This window comes from Aedes aegypti, chromosome 2, assembly GCF_002204515.2.
Source record: "Aedes aegypti strain LVP_AGWG chromosome 2, AaegL5.0 Primary Assembly, whole genome shotgun sequence".
Lineage (NCBI taxonomy): Eukaryota > Metazoa > Arthropoda > Insecta > Diptera > Culicidae > Aedes > Aedes aegypti.
The window spans coordinates 219,838,468-219,854,344 of record NC_035108.1 but is presented as its reverse complement, the minus strand read 5'-3'; the positions used below and the strand labels follow the sequence as shown (position 1 = coordinate 219,854,344).

At 37.2% G+C, this 15,877-nt stretch overlaps 1 protein-coding gene and 1 long non-coding RNA gene across 2 annotated transcripts in view; both read right to left on the bottom strand.

The window, feature by feature from the left end:
• The window catches only part of LOC5569576 (protein kintoun), a 99,526-nt gene extending 84,977 nt beyond the window's left edge, over positions 1-14,549 (bottom strand). The window contains exons 1-2 of the mRNA XM_001658587.2: positions 14,427-14,549; positions 12,907-14,187 (exon numbers count right to left, since the gene is read on the bottom strand). Coding sequence (XP_001658637.2) covers positions 12,907-13,997 — 1,091 coding nt within the window. The 5' untranslated portion in view covers positions 13,998-14,187; positions 14,427-14,549. The remainder of the gene's footprint in view (positions 1-12,906; positions 14,188-14,426) is intronic.
• LOC110676386 lies at positions 11,499-12,890 on the bottom strand. Its single transcript, XR_002500334.1, has 2 exons — positions 12,341-12,890; positions 11,499-11,809 (listed from the first exon to the last, which is right to left on the bottom strand). It is a non-coding gene; the product is annotated as an uncharacterized LOC110676386 (long non-coding RNA).
• Positions 14,550-15,877: the final 1,328 nt, after the last annotated feature.

Sequence of the window (15,877 nt, the reverse complement as noted above, 5' to 3'; positions counted from 1 at the left end):
CACCGAATATTAGCACTTCTAACTAGTGATCCATAATATGGACCAGGAAATAATTGTTTACCACGGTTATGGATCACTTCCAAAGAATGTAGATTTCTGTTATTTTATGCATTGGATTCGACATTTTCAGACAATAGCACTAAGGATAAAACTAATAAAATATCAAGGTTTGTAAATTTCATATTTTAGCAGGCAAAAATGGGAGGAAAACTTGGTGTGGAGCGGAAACAGTTCATGTCTCAGTTACTACAATGCAGTATCACAATAAAACGGGCATTTTACCCTTGTTTCCAGCTCTAACACTGCTATTTTTTTGCAGTAATATATGACACATTATTAACTTTCGCCATACCATGCAATACAGATGCATTGAGTTGAAAATCTCTTGATTTTGCGCACTTATCCGTAATATGTCACAATTTGATCCATAATATGAAAAATGATCCTTAATATGGTTTTCAGGAACCGACACAATTTTTATGCAATCCTATGTAAATATTACACTCAAAACAGTTTACTAACCGAAGTTCCAATTTGAAACGATTCGATTCGTGCTTTTAAATTACAATTCTACGTTTTCCATGTCGTTTTATTGAATTTTATAGGTTGGACTCCACACTATTTGATCCATAACTGTGGGGTCATGGTAATTAAATTATTGATGCTTGAATGTTATTTATCCAAGATTACAGATGTTTAGTGGAAATATGTCAACTTTCTACAACTTATTTTTGGTGGTTTGCAAATTTAGAGCTTGAAGATGTTCGTTGTAAACAAAACCTGTTTTCCCGGTGACCATCTCAAATTCCCGGTTTTTCCCGTTTTTTCCCGTTTTTTCCCGATGGATTCAAATTCCCGTCTTTTTCCCGCTTTCCCGTGACTCGTTTCCGACATAACGGACATAACTGTCATAATGACAAGTGTGGCGCTGCATTCTTACGATGTTTATGGACAGAGCGCACTATTCATATATTAGTCGCGACGCTTGGAGATTGAGAAAAACATATATTTAAAAAAAATGGTTGTCCTTATGTCCTTATTTCTGTCGGATCCATAATATCACAGACGCATCCTTCAAACGCCGACAGAACAGGCCTGAGTGAAGTTTAAATGTTCCATCATTAAGCTTAATGGTAGGTACGTTTGACCGAAAAATCAAAAATCAAAAGTGCCTAGAAGAAGATCCGGCTCCCCACATATCTTTGAAGAAAGCATGCATGGTTTTATAAGCGATTAAATGAAAACGATAAATTTTCTGAAGCATTTCTGTATTACCATTTTTATGGACATGGTATATGGTGAAAATACAAAATAAAATATGGTCTTGGGATTGAAATCATGGCCTTCTGTTAAGTAAGATGACGCAGATGCCATTGGTTCTTCTTCAACATCCCGAATGTCAGTAACCCGTATAAATCTGATTTTCAGCACAACAAACTCAATATCCCAGAATTAACCATAACTACGAATAATTCAGCTTCACGATTTTCTACTCCGCTTTACTCTGATCCGCAAACTGAATGACATTTGAATTATTTGTAATTTGAATGATGAGCAAATTAGCGGGGTGAGCAAATTGAAAAGGGTTTATTTAAGACAGTAATGTTGAAATTTTTGAACAATCAGAGAAGGAAGTTATATGAATGAATTTCAAATATTAATTTCGCTCATTTTGAAAAAGGAGGACATTGTCAGCCCAAGGGAGGACGGCAGGACATATGGCCAAAAAGGAGTACATGTCCTCCCAAGGGATACCATCTGGTAAGCCTACTCACGGGTAACTTGTAAGCAGGGCGCACAGTAAAAGTAAAAGTTTTATAACATGCATAGGCTCATACGCGTATCTGTCAAAGGATACGAACTCTAGTAAAATTGAATGGTATACACGTCGGACTCGATTATCCGGAGCATCGATTTTTTTTCACTCCCGATAATCGAATCCTCCGGATACAGTCAACTTTCGTTCGTTGCACTAAACCCGTGGCCCGATTAGTGAAAGACTTTCACTAATCGGGCTATGATTTGAGCTGTCAAAACACCTATTACAATAGAAATTCAGGGCTACCAACATTGACAAATTGCGGTTTATGTCAGAATGTGACGCTTGTCTTCGTTTTAGGTGGGCTATAGCCCACTTAACGGGAGCCCGATTAAAACGAAGTGCAATTAAACGTAGTGCAACGAACGAAATTCGACTGTAATCGAATCATTAAGAAAGAAAATTGAAATCTTTGACAAAAGAACTTAAATATTTTCTCTTTTTGTTATTTTTTTATATAATGTGATGGCGCAGCCAGATTTTTATTTTTAATTTCTTTATTAGTATCATTCCAAACATTACATTAATTATTTCTTATATCTAGGTGTTCTGTGTTATTAGACAACACTATCATCCTAATTTGGTAAAACAAATCTAAGATTTTATTAACATTTTGTTAATAACATATTACATTTCATTTGCCGTAGCAGTTCAGATTTTTTACAGGTGTGAGTTGATTTCAGAAAAAGAAGAAAAAAAAACGCTTTGAATATACTTAACCTAACTTAACCTAAACATATAACGCATTAATCGTGGCAATAGAAGATTGTAACGATTTTTGCCTGAAATTATTGATTATTTTATTTGACATTTGTTCCAATGTTTCAACATTGGATATTCTATGTAACTCATTGGTACTATACCAGGGAGGAAGTCTCAGAATCATTTTCAAAATTTTATTTTGAATTCTCTGCAGAGCTTTCTTCCTGGTATTACAACAGCTAGTCCATATTGGTACAGCATACATCATGGCTGGCCTGAAAATTTGTTTGAATATCAAAAGCTTGCTAATGTTTTGATTTTCTATTAATAAGGGGATAGAGACATTTTACATATTTATTACATTTGGCTTGAATGCCCTCAATGTGATTTTTGAAAGTTAAATTCTTATCTAGCATGAGCCCTAGATACTTAACTTCATCTGACCAATTTATTGGAACCCCTCTCATCGTGACAACATGTCTACTTGAAGGTTTCAAATAAAGAGCTTTTGGTTTATGTGCGAATATTATTAGTTGAGTTTTGGAAGCATTAGGAGAAATCTTCCATTTTTGCAAGTATCAAGAAAAAATATCCAAACTTTTTTGCAATCGACTACAGATGACACGCAGGCTTCGTCCTTTGGCGGAGAGGCCTGTGTCATTCGCAAACAAAGATTTTTGACATCCCTGAGGTAACTCAGGTAAGTCAGATGTGAAAATATTGTATAATATTGGTCCCAAAATGCTGCCTTGAAGAACACCAGCTCTTACAGGATGTCTTTCAGATCTGGAGTTCTGATAATTAACCTGAAGTGTACGATTTGACAGATAACTTTGAATTACTCTAACAATGTATGTTGGAAAATTAAAGTTTTTCAATTTTACAATCAAACCTTCATGCCAAACACTGTCGAATGCTTTTTCTATGTCTAGAAGAGCAAGACCAGTAGAATAGCCTTCAGATTTGTTGGAACGGATCAAATTTGTTACACGTAAAAGTTGATGAGTGGTCGAATGTCCATGGCGGAATCCGAACTGTTCATTGGCAAAAATTGAATTTTCGTTGATGTGGGCCATCATTCTGTTCAAAATATCCTTTTCAAAAAGTTTACTGATGGAGGAAAGCAAACTGATTGGACGATAGCTAGAAGCTTCTGCAGGATTTTTGTCTGGTTTTAAAATTGGAACAACCTTAGCATTGTTCCATTTGTCAGAAAAATATGCTAATTGAAAACATTTGTTGAATATATCAACTAAAAATGATAAGCTACTTTCTGGAAGTTTCTTGATGAGGATGTAGAAAATTCCATCATCTCCAGGAGCTTTCATATTTTTGAATTTTTTAATAATAGTTCTCACTTCTTCCAAATCAGTCTCCCAGGCATTTTCGAAAACGTTCTCTTGATTGAGAATATTTTCGAACTCCTGATTAACTTGATTTTCAATTGGACTAGTAAGTCCTAAATTAAAATTGTGCGCACTTTCAAACTGCATAGCAAGTTTTTGAGCTTTTTCGCAATTAGTTAGTAATAATTTGTTTTCCTCTTTCAATGCCGGTATTGGCTTCTGAGGTTTTTTCAAGATTTTAGATAATTTCCAAAAGGGCTTAGAGCCAGGGTCCAATTGAGAAATTTTATTTTCAAAATTTTGGTTTCTTAATTGAGCAAAACGCTTTTTGATTTCTTTCTGCAAATCCTGCCATATAATTTTCATAGCAGGATTGCGAGTGCGTTGAAATTGCCTTCTCCTCACGTTTTTAAGACGGATCAAGAGTTTAAGATCATCGTCTATAATCACGGATTCAAATTTTGCTTCACATTTTGGAATTGCAATGTTCCTGGCTTCAACAATGGAATTTGTTAAAGTTTCAAGAGCATTGTCAATATCAATTTTAGTTTCTAAATAAATGTTAACATCAAGATTAGAGTCAACATACGTTTCATATATATTCCAGTCGGCTCGTAAATAATTGTAAGTGGAGCTGATAGGACTGAGAATCGCTTCATGCGATATTTGAAATGTAACAGGGACATGTTCAGAATCAAAGTCAGCATGAGTAACTAATTGGCTGCAAAGATGACTAGAGTCGGTTAAGACCAAGTCAATCGTAGATGGATTTCTAGAAGAGGAAAAACATGTAGGGCTATCAGGGTATTTAATTGAGAAATATCCTGAAGAGCACTCATCAAATAAAATTCTGCCGTTGGAATTACTTTGAGAATTATTCCATGACCGATGTTTCGGTAACAACTGCTATATGCACGTTATTAGCTGTAAGAAAATTAAACAGCTCGTCCTCTTTACCATTCAGAGAACGAGCATTCCAATTTAAAATATTTAAATTATTATTTGTATCCATTAGAAAAACGAAATCCAATAACTATTTGATTTGTAAATTTTACACCTACTTGGACTGCTTCAGTCATAGTGGTGGCTTTGAACATTGCATCTATCATTAGATTCAATTGTTCAGTTAGAAAATTAAAATCAGAGGCAGACATGTCATGTGATTTCCCATTAGAATTTCCGGTAGACGAAGAAGTGGAGTTACCTGTGGCAGTAGGGTTTTTTCCATTTTAATTGAAACAAGTAGAATGGGTACCCATGGATCGAACAGGGGAGGAGTTCGAATTTCCTGCTACGATATCGGCAAAGGATTTACCGTGGGTAGATACATTCGAAATTGAAAGATTCTAACGGCTACCCGACGGATTAAAATTAGTTTGTGAATGAGCATGATTATGATCTTCCTGATGGGTATGATTCATGGTCAAGCGATCGTTAACTGAAAAATGAGCATTGTTCGATACTCTACCAGGCAAATTCCGGAAACGACCGTTATCGTAACGGATATTATCCTTCATCTGCCTGGCACGAGCCTCAACGACTCTCTTGCGTGAAGGGCATTCCCAAAAGTTAGCTTTATGAGGGCCCAATTGGCATTTGGCGCATTCAAATTTTCTGGTATCTTCTTTCACAGGACAGACGTCTTTGGCGTGAGAAGAACCTCCACAAATCATGCATTTAGCATTCATACGACAATTTTTTGTACCATGACCCCACTTTTGGCACCGACGGCACTGAGTGGGGTTCTGGTAATTTCCTCCAGGTTTCTGGAAATGTTCCCACGTCACACGGACATCGAACATAAGTTTAGCTTTTTCTAAAGCTTTCATATTATTTAGTTCTTTTTTGTTAAAGTGAACTTAATAATATTCTTGAGAAAGCCCTTTCCGAACAATGCCAGATTGGGTTCTCTTTTTCATAATGATGACTTGGACTGGGGAAAATCCAAGTAAATCATTTATTCCATTTTTGATCTCTTCAGATGACTTATAGTCACTTGAGAGACCTTTCAAGACAACTTTGAACAAACGTTCAGTTTTGTCGTCATAAGTAAAAAAATTGTGCTTCTTCTCTTCAAGATGTCTGAGAAGAAGTTCACGATCTTTAATAGTTTCCGGCAAAACGCGACAGTCTCCTTTCTTTGCGATTTGGAAGGAAACCTTGATTCCCCTAATGGAGTTCAAGATCTCCTATCTCCAAATTCGGAACAACTGACCACGATAGGCTGCACTCTTTGCTTTCTCACTTGAATCAAAGAGCCTGGGCTAGAGGCTGCTTCGATTTGGTGTTCGGAAAATTTGTCTAGAGCATCGAACTGATTGCTCATTTCGATACAATTATTCATTTCACCCTTGGAAGAAAGTTCGCATTCCGTGGAAGCGTCCTTTCTTCCATTCTTGCCACGTGTAGTGACAGTTTTAAAACCCACTTTTTTGGAAGGAAGTAGTGAATTCAGAGATTCACCCTTCCTTTTGTTAGTTGTTGATACCATGTTTCGTTAATAAACGAGAAAGACGTGACCTTCGAGAGGTTTTTTCCCAAGACGGTGTCCAAGAGGGATTACCACCGCTAGCTTTCGCCAACGGGTCCAACGAAAAATCGAAGGCACGGGTCCAAACAAGGATCGTAAAGGGATCAATAGTAGACAAAATAGTACTGAAAAGTACCGTTTTTAATTTTAGCACTGAAAAGTACTGTTTGTGTAGCACTGAAAAGTACTGTTTTATTGCTTTAGGTAGTTTTTAAGAAAACTTCCAAGAGCAGAGAGAATTCGTGTACGCACAACGAAGGTACGATGCGCACTGAGCAGCCAGATTTTTTTTTTTTCTAGGAACAGCAGGGGATTTTACGAGAAAAAAAATTGACCTGCATACACCAAAAACCACTTTTTCAAACCACCCTTTTCCTAAATACGTTCTTAACTGCAAAACCATTCATATCTCGCGTTGAGTATCATACAGGCGTATCTGCAGTGATCGATTTCTCTTCGTCGATTTTCTCTTTGGATCAATACAAGAAATGCAATCAATTTTGGTAACATTTAACGATAAAACATGACGAAGGACGATGAGTTCTTTCTACCGAATACTAAAAAGCATTTGAAAGCTGTCTCCCAGCCAAGTAATTGGCATAAGAGAAAATCGATGAAGAGAAATCGATCATTGCAGTTACGCCCTTATGATACTGAACGCGAGATATTGTATATTGTAATACCAAATCATCTCAGATTTATGCATAAAAAATTAAAAACAAGAACATCAAAAAACAAATTTTGGATGATCGAGTCTAAAATTCCGGATAATTGAATCCCGGATAATCGAGTCTGACCTGTAGTACTAAATTCGGTTTTTCGTTTATTCATGAATCAATGTTTTGATACTGACATGCAGTTGTTCTGGTGAAGACCTAACTTAAAAATTAGCCTAAATTAGAAATGGTCGATTCATGATGTTCTCTCAAAATTTTAGCGCAAATTAGTTGAAAAAGTGACTTTTAGGCGATAAAAGTGATTTTAGTAAAAATGTCTACAAAAACAGACATTAAAGTGACTTTGGCTTCAAAAAAGTGATTCGCTACCAGTCCTGCATATGGTACCATAAGTATGAAGTAAAACATTGTTATGATACAGTCATCTCTCCCTTACTCGATATTGAAGGGACCATCGAGTTAGGGAGGTATCGAGTTACAGAACACAAAAGCAGTGCAACTGCGTTCCAAGGGACCATCGAGTTAGCCATGAAAACCAACTTTTACTATGGTTCTCTAACTCGATATCGAGATACGGAATATCGAGTAAGGGAGAGTTAACTGTATTTTGAAACACAATTCTCGAACACTTTTTCAAATAGACGTAAGTCACTCTCAACTCTAGTTGAGATAATCAACTTCGAAAAATTATTATCCGATTTTAATTCCTATTTAAAGCCTGAACGGATTTCTACAATATGAATACGCCTATACTATAACATTTGTAAAGGAGTTGCTCCACGATTGAACATATTTCAAAAAGTATTTAGAAACGTGATGTTTTTTGCGAAAATAAACTTTACCACGTTTTGCTCTCATCAACAGAAATACGACCTTATCATAAGTCACACTGACAGCATGAGCGTTACTTTCGTCAAAGCGTTACGCTATTTGATCATCCAGTTGTTTACTTGCGTCCTTATGTTTAGTCAATTGTCAAACGTAAACATTACTTACGACAGAATGAAATCAAACAAAAACGTTTTGTTTGTGTACTCAATGTCAACATAAATAACTTGTTGTGTTGAATGCTGGTCAAAACCGTTTCCGTTAGGATTTCTACTGTTTATAGTTCTTATTCGAGTACGCTAAGGATTGAATCCAATAGCCAGCAACACCCAAGATCTTGATGAAATTGCAGCTCATGTTCAATTACAGATGCACTCACACTCGACGAACAATCCAGTTGAAAGCTGGCATTTTCAAAAAGTAAAAATAAAAAGGATTTCACCCAAAGGCATGTGCTGGGGCTAGGTGCGCTGTGTTGCATACCAGTTCTACTGCCCAGTATGCCCGACATTAAGTACAATTCCGGTTTTCAACCGGAGACGCGATGCCTCAAAGAAATTTAATAATTGGGAACCTAACCGATCAATCTTAGTGCTTGCAAAAATAATCCACCCATAATTTCCGATAGCAGGGCTGGTAGCAAGTGTCGTTTTCGGACTAAATCTATTAAAATATTTGTTTTAAACGGAAGGTCTCTAAAGTCTCTATTTTATTTTTTTTTTTTTAATAAAATCATTTTTCTTAATTCTGCTTGCAGTGAATCCTGTTGATAAATGTTAAAAAAAAACCTCTAGAGACTATTATGCGACTATTTCACAGGATCTTCAGTCATTTCTTCCCAGATTCCTCAAAGGACAGCTTCAGGAATTCTGCTAATGATTTCTTTAGAAATTATTCCTGGCGTACTTTCAGGGACTCATTCAGAGATTTCTCTAGGAATTCCTCTAGTGGTTCATCCACCAATTCTTCTAGCGGTGTTTCAAGGAACGCTTAGAGGAATTTATTCATAATGTGCTTTAGGAAATTCTTGACAACTTCAACCTCCAGTAATTTCCAAGAGACTATCTCAGGATAGTCCAGATATTTTTGTGTAATTCTTTTAACGATTTTGCCAGTTGTAATAATAGGAGAACTACCATAGATTTCAACAGGAGTTTTTTTTAAATAAAATCCTTAAAGGTTCATGGAAGGTCAAAGTTCCTCCACAAATTGTTGTAAGAATATCCCCTGCATTTCATTCAGAGATTTCTCGTTTAGTTCTTCCAATCAATTTTTCGGGATCTTCATGGATTCTTTAAAAGTTCATTTAAGGGTTCACACCAGCTTATGGGCCAATGCACAAGTTCGCACGTTTGAGCGATGTTGTAGTCATGCGTTGCCATGGTACATTGGTCCCATACTATATTGTCGCACCGCCACCAAACCGGATCGCGCCAGTGAGACTCGTGACGCGCCTCAACTCGCGCGATTTTAAAATCAGTTTTTCAGTGTGGCGCTGCATTCTTACGATTTTTATGAACACAGCGCACTATTCACATACTAGCTGCGACGCACGGGGCCCGAGAAAACAATAATTATAAATAAATGTTGGTCTTGATTTCTACCGGATACATAGTAATAATTCCAGTCATGCATCCCATCATTGATGTACCATTTTTTCCATGGAATTCGTCCGATAATTTTTAAGGGATTCCTCAACAAACATTTTCACGGAATAAGAGTTGAAAAAAATGACTTTAAAACATATTTCAGCTAAATAAACTATTACTTAGCTACGAATGTTTGTTGGGTCCTGTGGGATGTTGTCCAAAGATTTAATAATTTATTTTTTTTAAATATCCCTTGGTTCAGAGAACTTTGTGAGAGTAATTCAAGAATTACTTGGAAACTTATAAAATTTTATAATTTTATTAGATGTTACAGGGGAAACAAATCTGGTAAAAATTACTAGTTTAGCTGACTACACCCATACTTGAAACCACCATGGAATTTCAGACCAATTTACTATGTTAACGGGGCCTGTTCATAAATTTCATAACGCTGAAGGGGGTGGGTGGGTGTCCTTGAAATGTTACAGCTCATACAAAATTTGTAAAACACTCATACAAAAAGCGTTACAAGGGGGTGGGTGGGTATCAAACATGCCCATTTTCGGCGTTATGAAATTTGTGAATGAACCCACGGTACATCCTACCACATTACTGGTACATATGACAGAAATATTTTACAACAATCTGATTTCGACTACAGACATGGTAAAATTAAGTACATTTCTGGTCTGCTGAAAATTGCCGGTGCGAGCGCTTAAGTTAACCTCCTAAAATGGTAGTTTTTACCGCACAATTTTTTTGCGTGTACTTTACAATTGCCTTCTGAAACACCTCCCGGATTGAAAAAAAAAATATTTTCTTTAAATCTTTGACTTCTTTCTGGAGACATCCCTGTAAAGTTAGTAAAGAGTTCCTTGGGTAATTTCTCAAAGAACTTTTGATAGAAATTCTGAACGAATCTAAGGAAAAATCTGTGTAGTAATTCCTGAAGATATTCTCAGAGAAATTTCTGTTTGAAATCTTTAAGAAATCCTGAAAGACAATTTTTTAGAAAATCTCTGGAGATAGTACTAGTTAAGATGGTGTTCTAAACAAGAATCTTGGAAGGAGTCCTAGAAAAAAAGATGATAGAATAGCTGGGTAAATTAAAGTAGGAATTTCTTGAAAAAAATCTGAAAGATTGTTTGGAGGGATTCCTTAAAAAGTCCGTAAAAAGCACTGAATTAATTCCTTTGAAGCATGGGCTATACGATAGCCCATAATTATCAAATTTCAACAATCTTGATTTACACCTTCCCCAAATTTGTTCATTTTGATCCCCTGAAGCTACTGTGAAAATGTGAACGGAATCCGTCAACGGACCTTGAAGTTTGTATAGAAAAAATCGACCAAATATGTGGGAAAACGATTCCAATTACATTTTCAACCAAAGATGGTGTTGTTGTTCATGAGTTTCTATTGATTACAAGATTCTCGAATTAGTCTGCCCTTTGAGTCTCCTTTAGATGATGTCCCTCTTTTTAGTTCCCTTTGATGGATTTCGCTCATATTTCCACAGTAGCTCTTGGGGGAACAAACAGACAAATCAAGGGAGTGGTATAACAAAGATTTTTACAGTTCCACCTTAACAGTCGAATATCTGAATCAATAGAGTACCGCAATTCGGGGTGTCGGGGAAACGCGGAAATTATCAACCGGCAAAGATCCTGGACCGGTGTGGTTAGAACCCACGACCCTCAACTTATTCCTGGATAGCTGAGCGCTTACCGCTACGCCTATCTAAACCTTTCTTTCAAATTCACACTCGTAATGCTGTTAAGATTCAATGAGGAATAGACATATTATCTCCCAGTTCCTTTCAGTTTTTTTTTTTTGTTTTTACCCTTGTTTGGTCTCTTTTTCAGGAAAAGGATTTCTAGTGTTCTTATTTCCAAGTCACATAGCCGCTACCAGCCCTGCGATAGTTACAAACACAAAAAGTGCAATTTTCTGTTTTTCAATGTATGTATGTTCATCATTGTAATCAAAATTTGAAATTCAATAGGATTGATATAATTTAGGGTTTTATTATTTTCCCTTAAGTTCGGATAATTTTACATACTTAACATCTTCCCCTATCTTGGGTTGCCCACAACAGTCAAACTCGATCCTTGTCCTGATACCTGCGTAGTTTTGAAAACCATGCTAGCTCTTCAGTAACACTGGTTCAGAGTACTCCATTTCCTTGAAAACTACTCTCTCTTGCGATTCTGCGAGGTGGCACCCAAGCTGTTGGCATTGCTGAGCTCGTCCATCCTAAATATTTTAGGTTTGCAACAAGTGAAAACAGGTAATGCATGATGTCCTTCCAAAAAAACCTGAGAAAAAAGTTGAACTTAAGAATACTGTCGAAGCCTTCAACACAGTTGGTGCTTCCAAGGGTGGAGGGCGGCTGTCAAATGGGAGTAAAATTGAAAAGCCGCCAACCTAAGTCCAGAACCAGTTTTAAGGCTTAACGCGGAAAAGTAAAAAATATTGTTTGCAAAATTACAGGTAATCAATGCGCTTGAAAGATATTGTTTGCAAGCAGTTATTTGCTACGTGCTACTGCAGTGCGCTGTTGGCAATTTAATCAGCAAATTCGGCGTAATTCCCAAAATGGATGTTTTCTAGAAAATCGATTACGCCTTCACCATTGTTTGGTCGGAATTTTGTATGGTTGTTTACTTTTTAGAACCAGCGACACGTAGGGGTAGCAGTAAAGAGCCGCCGGTTCCACCCTTGGGTGCTTCTGTTATCGAAAAATGCAAATTATTACTCTCTATGTCCGGATAACAAAGCGGTACCGGGATTTTTTTTCAGCAGCATCTTCGACAAATCTTTCCACAATAATACAATATTTAACTTACCATGGTATTTCGAAACTGAGATCTCAAATTTCCACTTGTTTTTTGTTTAGATTAACAAAAATAATAGCCGGCGACAGAACGACGATAGTCGGTGCACTACAATGTTTATTTTTTTTTCATGACATTCGCTGTTTTCGTTCGAGCGAATCTATGCTGTCAGTTGATTTGATGGATTCGTCGATTTGAAACCAAAAGGGTGTATGCACGAAATGGTATGTTCAGTCGGTTTGCAAATTTTATTTTAAAAATCTTATTGAGCGATTTTTTTAAAAAAAATCTTAAAATACCATAATTATTGCTTATTTAGTAGTCGATTGCAATGAAAATCAGATTTGTTCACATTTTTGGACTTACGTCCATTTGAAAAAGTATTCGAGAATTATTATTAAATAAAATAGAAAAAATAGGTTCGTTTTTGACATCCGAAAATTTCGACTTTGTTGCCAAAAACGGAACCCCACTGTACTCCAAAATACCCCATTAATCTTGGCTCATTGGGGTGCTCACTTTGCCCCACCTACCCTACCCATATGAAAATAAATAAATTATAGTGAATCCCAACTGACCTTTGATCATTGCTGGAAACAGTAACATCATTCAATGTCCGGCGATTCCTGGCGACCGGCAACAAGACAGTCAATGTTGTCTCATCTGTATTGAACTTAGCAGATCCATTTTTTTCGAGCACTGTGTAGGGTAGCTTAACTTCCAACTTATACTTCGCCGGACTGTCGCTGATCAAATGGACCTCGCTGCTCGTGACATTCAGAGTGCATTGATTGGCCGACTTAAGCAAGGGTAGCTCAATGACCAGCACAAGCTCCTTCGGGATGGCGGCATCGAGTTTTGCGTCTAATTCTCCGGTCAACTCGTGGTACTCTACTTCCTTTCTGTGGATCAGTTTGTAGGCTGGAGTTGTGTATTCTAATTGAGATGCGGACTTGAATGTTTGTTTATTCACGTTTTCCTTATCAGCGCTATTATCATGAGTTATTTTACTCTGCTCGGATGCTCGATAAAGCGTATCAATTAGGCCATCTTTACGCCGCGTTTCGAAATTTTTCAATTTTTGTCGAATTACGGTCATTTTAGCGACACCTTTGTACTGTAGTTTGGGAAATTTCAGATTAACTCTATCCAAAGACACATGGAATGCTCCTTCGACGGCATCCAGGGCAGTGTCGGTTACCAATTTCCGGAAATTCTTATTGCTCTTCGTCAAATGCAGCGTATCGTAGTGAAAAACGACATCGTAAACGACGCAATCGACATTTTTGTTATCGTAATCTTTCCTCGGTTGACTTTGGGCGTAAGGAATACTCCATTTGAGGCCTTTTTCTCCTCTTTTGTTTGTGGAACATTGGCTGGAAGGTTTCCCAACCAGGTCGCAGTGGCAAACGTTGACAAAAGCCTTCGTCTTTCCATCAACCACGGTCTTAATTACATAACCCGGCAAAGGTTTAATGAACTTCACATCGTATCCCCGCTCAGCTTCCATCAACTTGAGCTCTTCTTCGTACTGCTTCCGGTTCTCCGGATCTTTAAGCTCCTGGCAATACTCGGCAAACAACTTTCGAAATTCTTCATTCCCCAAACACTGTGTAATGTTCCGGAACTCGTCCCGGGAAAGCTCAAATTTGTCCCCAACGTTCGACATTTTGTTTTTTCACTTCTCACTATTTGACCAATCTTCACTTCCACTTTTATTTCTGCAGCACAATCTTCACCTTCTTCTCCTTCTTTTGCCGGTTGCCCTCCGGGTGAAATTACGCAGCAAAATGTTTGACTTTTCGCCAATGAAAACTGACGCAAACACTCGGTCTACTTTGTATTACAATCAGCAGATGCTAATCACAAGCGACGATAATAAGAATAACAGAAAATCTTCAGCACTCCCTGGGAAAACTTGCGGAAAATTTTCTACGTGACAAATAGCACACCGTTTCACGACAGTATTGATCAAACTTCCCGAGCGGAACTGTCTCTTATTCGCGAACTTTCTTTTCAATCATGCGAATCAAACTAGCACTCACTAGACAACAATTTATGCTTCAACTGTTTTATGAAAAGATTCCTAATCTCTTACAACACAGGATTTTCATTAGAATTCCGAGATTTTTAATGATTTTCCATTCCTTGAACGTCGACTGAAGTCTTCGAAATCCACAGCTGACATTGCGCACACAACTACGCACGCACGTTTTTTGATGCACTGAAAGGCTTGAAGTTTTCATCAGCCGATGTTTTTGTTTACGTTTTCGATACACGCTCGTTCAAATCTACTCAAAAGAGAGTAACTTTGACTCCCTTTTGAACTTACACGGAGACGGAATTCAACTCAATTTTGGGTTGTTTCAACGCAATTCCGTAGTTGAGCCCAATAACTCAATTTTGGCTAAATTTCCAAGGTCCCCACTAGGTAGTTTGGCTTTGATTCCATTAGAAAAATATACTCAATTTTGGGTTGATTTAACGCAAAATTGAGTTCTTTCGACCCAAACATAAGAAAAGTTGCATTTACCCAAATTTGGCTTATTGGGCCAAAGTACCCCCATTGGGTAGATGCAGCTCTCTCTATTTTTGACAACATTCGTATGGGAGAAAGAGAAAACCGAGAGATTTTGGGTTGAAACTATAATCGATATACTTAATTTTGGGTAAAGTAAACTCAAAAATTAGGTAAAAATATTTCTCCGTGTACATAATAGCTGTCAAAAGTGAGTAGCTTTATTTTATCAAAGTGAGTAACTTGTTACGCACTCATGAAAGAAAACGACCTTACTCACTTTTGAGTAAACACTAACATATTTGACTCACTTTGGAACTGTCAAATACATGTGAAAATTTCGGCTTCCAAGTTGAGAAGTAAATATCGTTGTAAGAACAGGCTTGATAGAAACTCCTCTGCGATGCAAAGAGGAGGCGATTTTGCCGTTTTTCTGAGGAGAAAAAAATAAACTCAAAATTTTTAACACAGATCCTCAAACGATTCGAGTGAGAGTGCAGAAAAATGCGAGGATTTTTTCAGACACTCTCTCTCGTTCGTTGCGATGCTCACCATCACTCACACTTCAAACGAACTCTCGAGTCTGCCGCCCGAACTAACAGTCCTCGGGGAGTTGTGAGAGCACCCAAGTAACCATGGAGCATTATATAATTGCATATATAATGCAGCTGCATTGCCGTAAGCCTACCATTAAAGTAGATTAAAAGTGGAAAAGGGCACTTTTACAGTTAAATTAATGCAAAAAGGACGATAAAGCAATGAAGCAACTTATAAAGTAATATTAATGCAGCAGTACAATTTATAAAGTGATGTTAGTGCATTGATACATTTGTAATGTAGGGTTGATGCTTTATTGCTTGACAGCTCTTGAAATTTGTTGAATAAAAGCAATGTTGCATCAATGGTGTTGATATGCAGTAGAATACGTGCAATGTTATAATGCTTGTGGTTACTTGGGCACCCTTTTTTGATGGAATTTAACTCGGTTTTTTTTTTGTGCTGCATCTTCCTCGCTCATTTTTCGTTGCCTC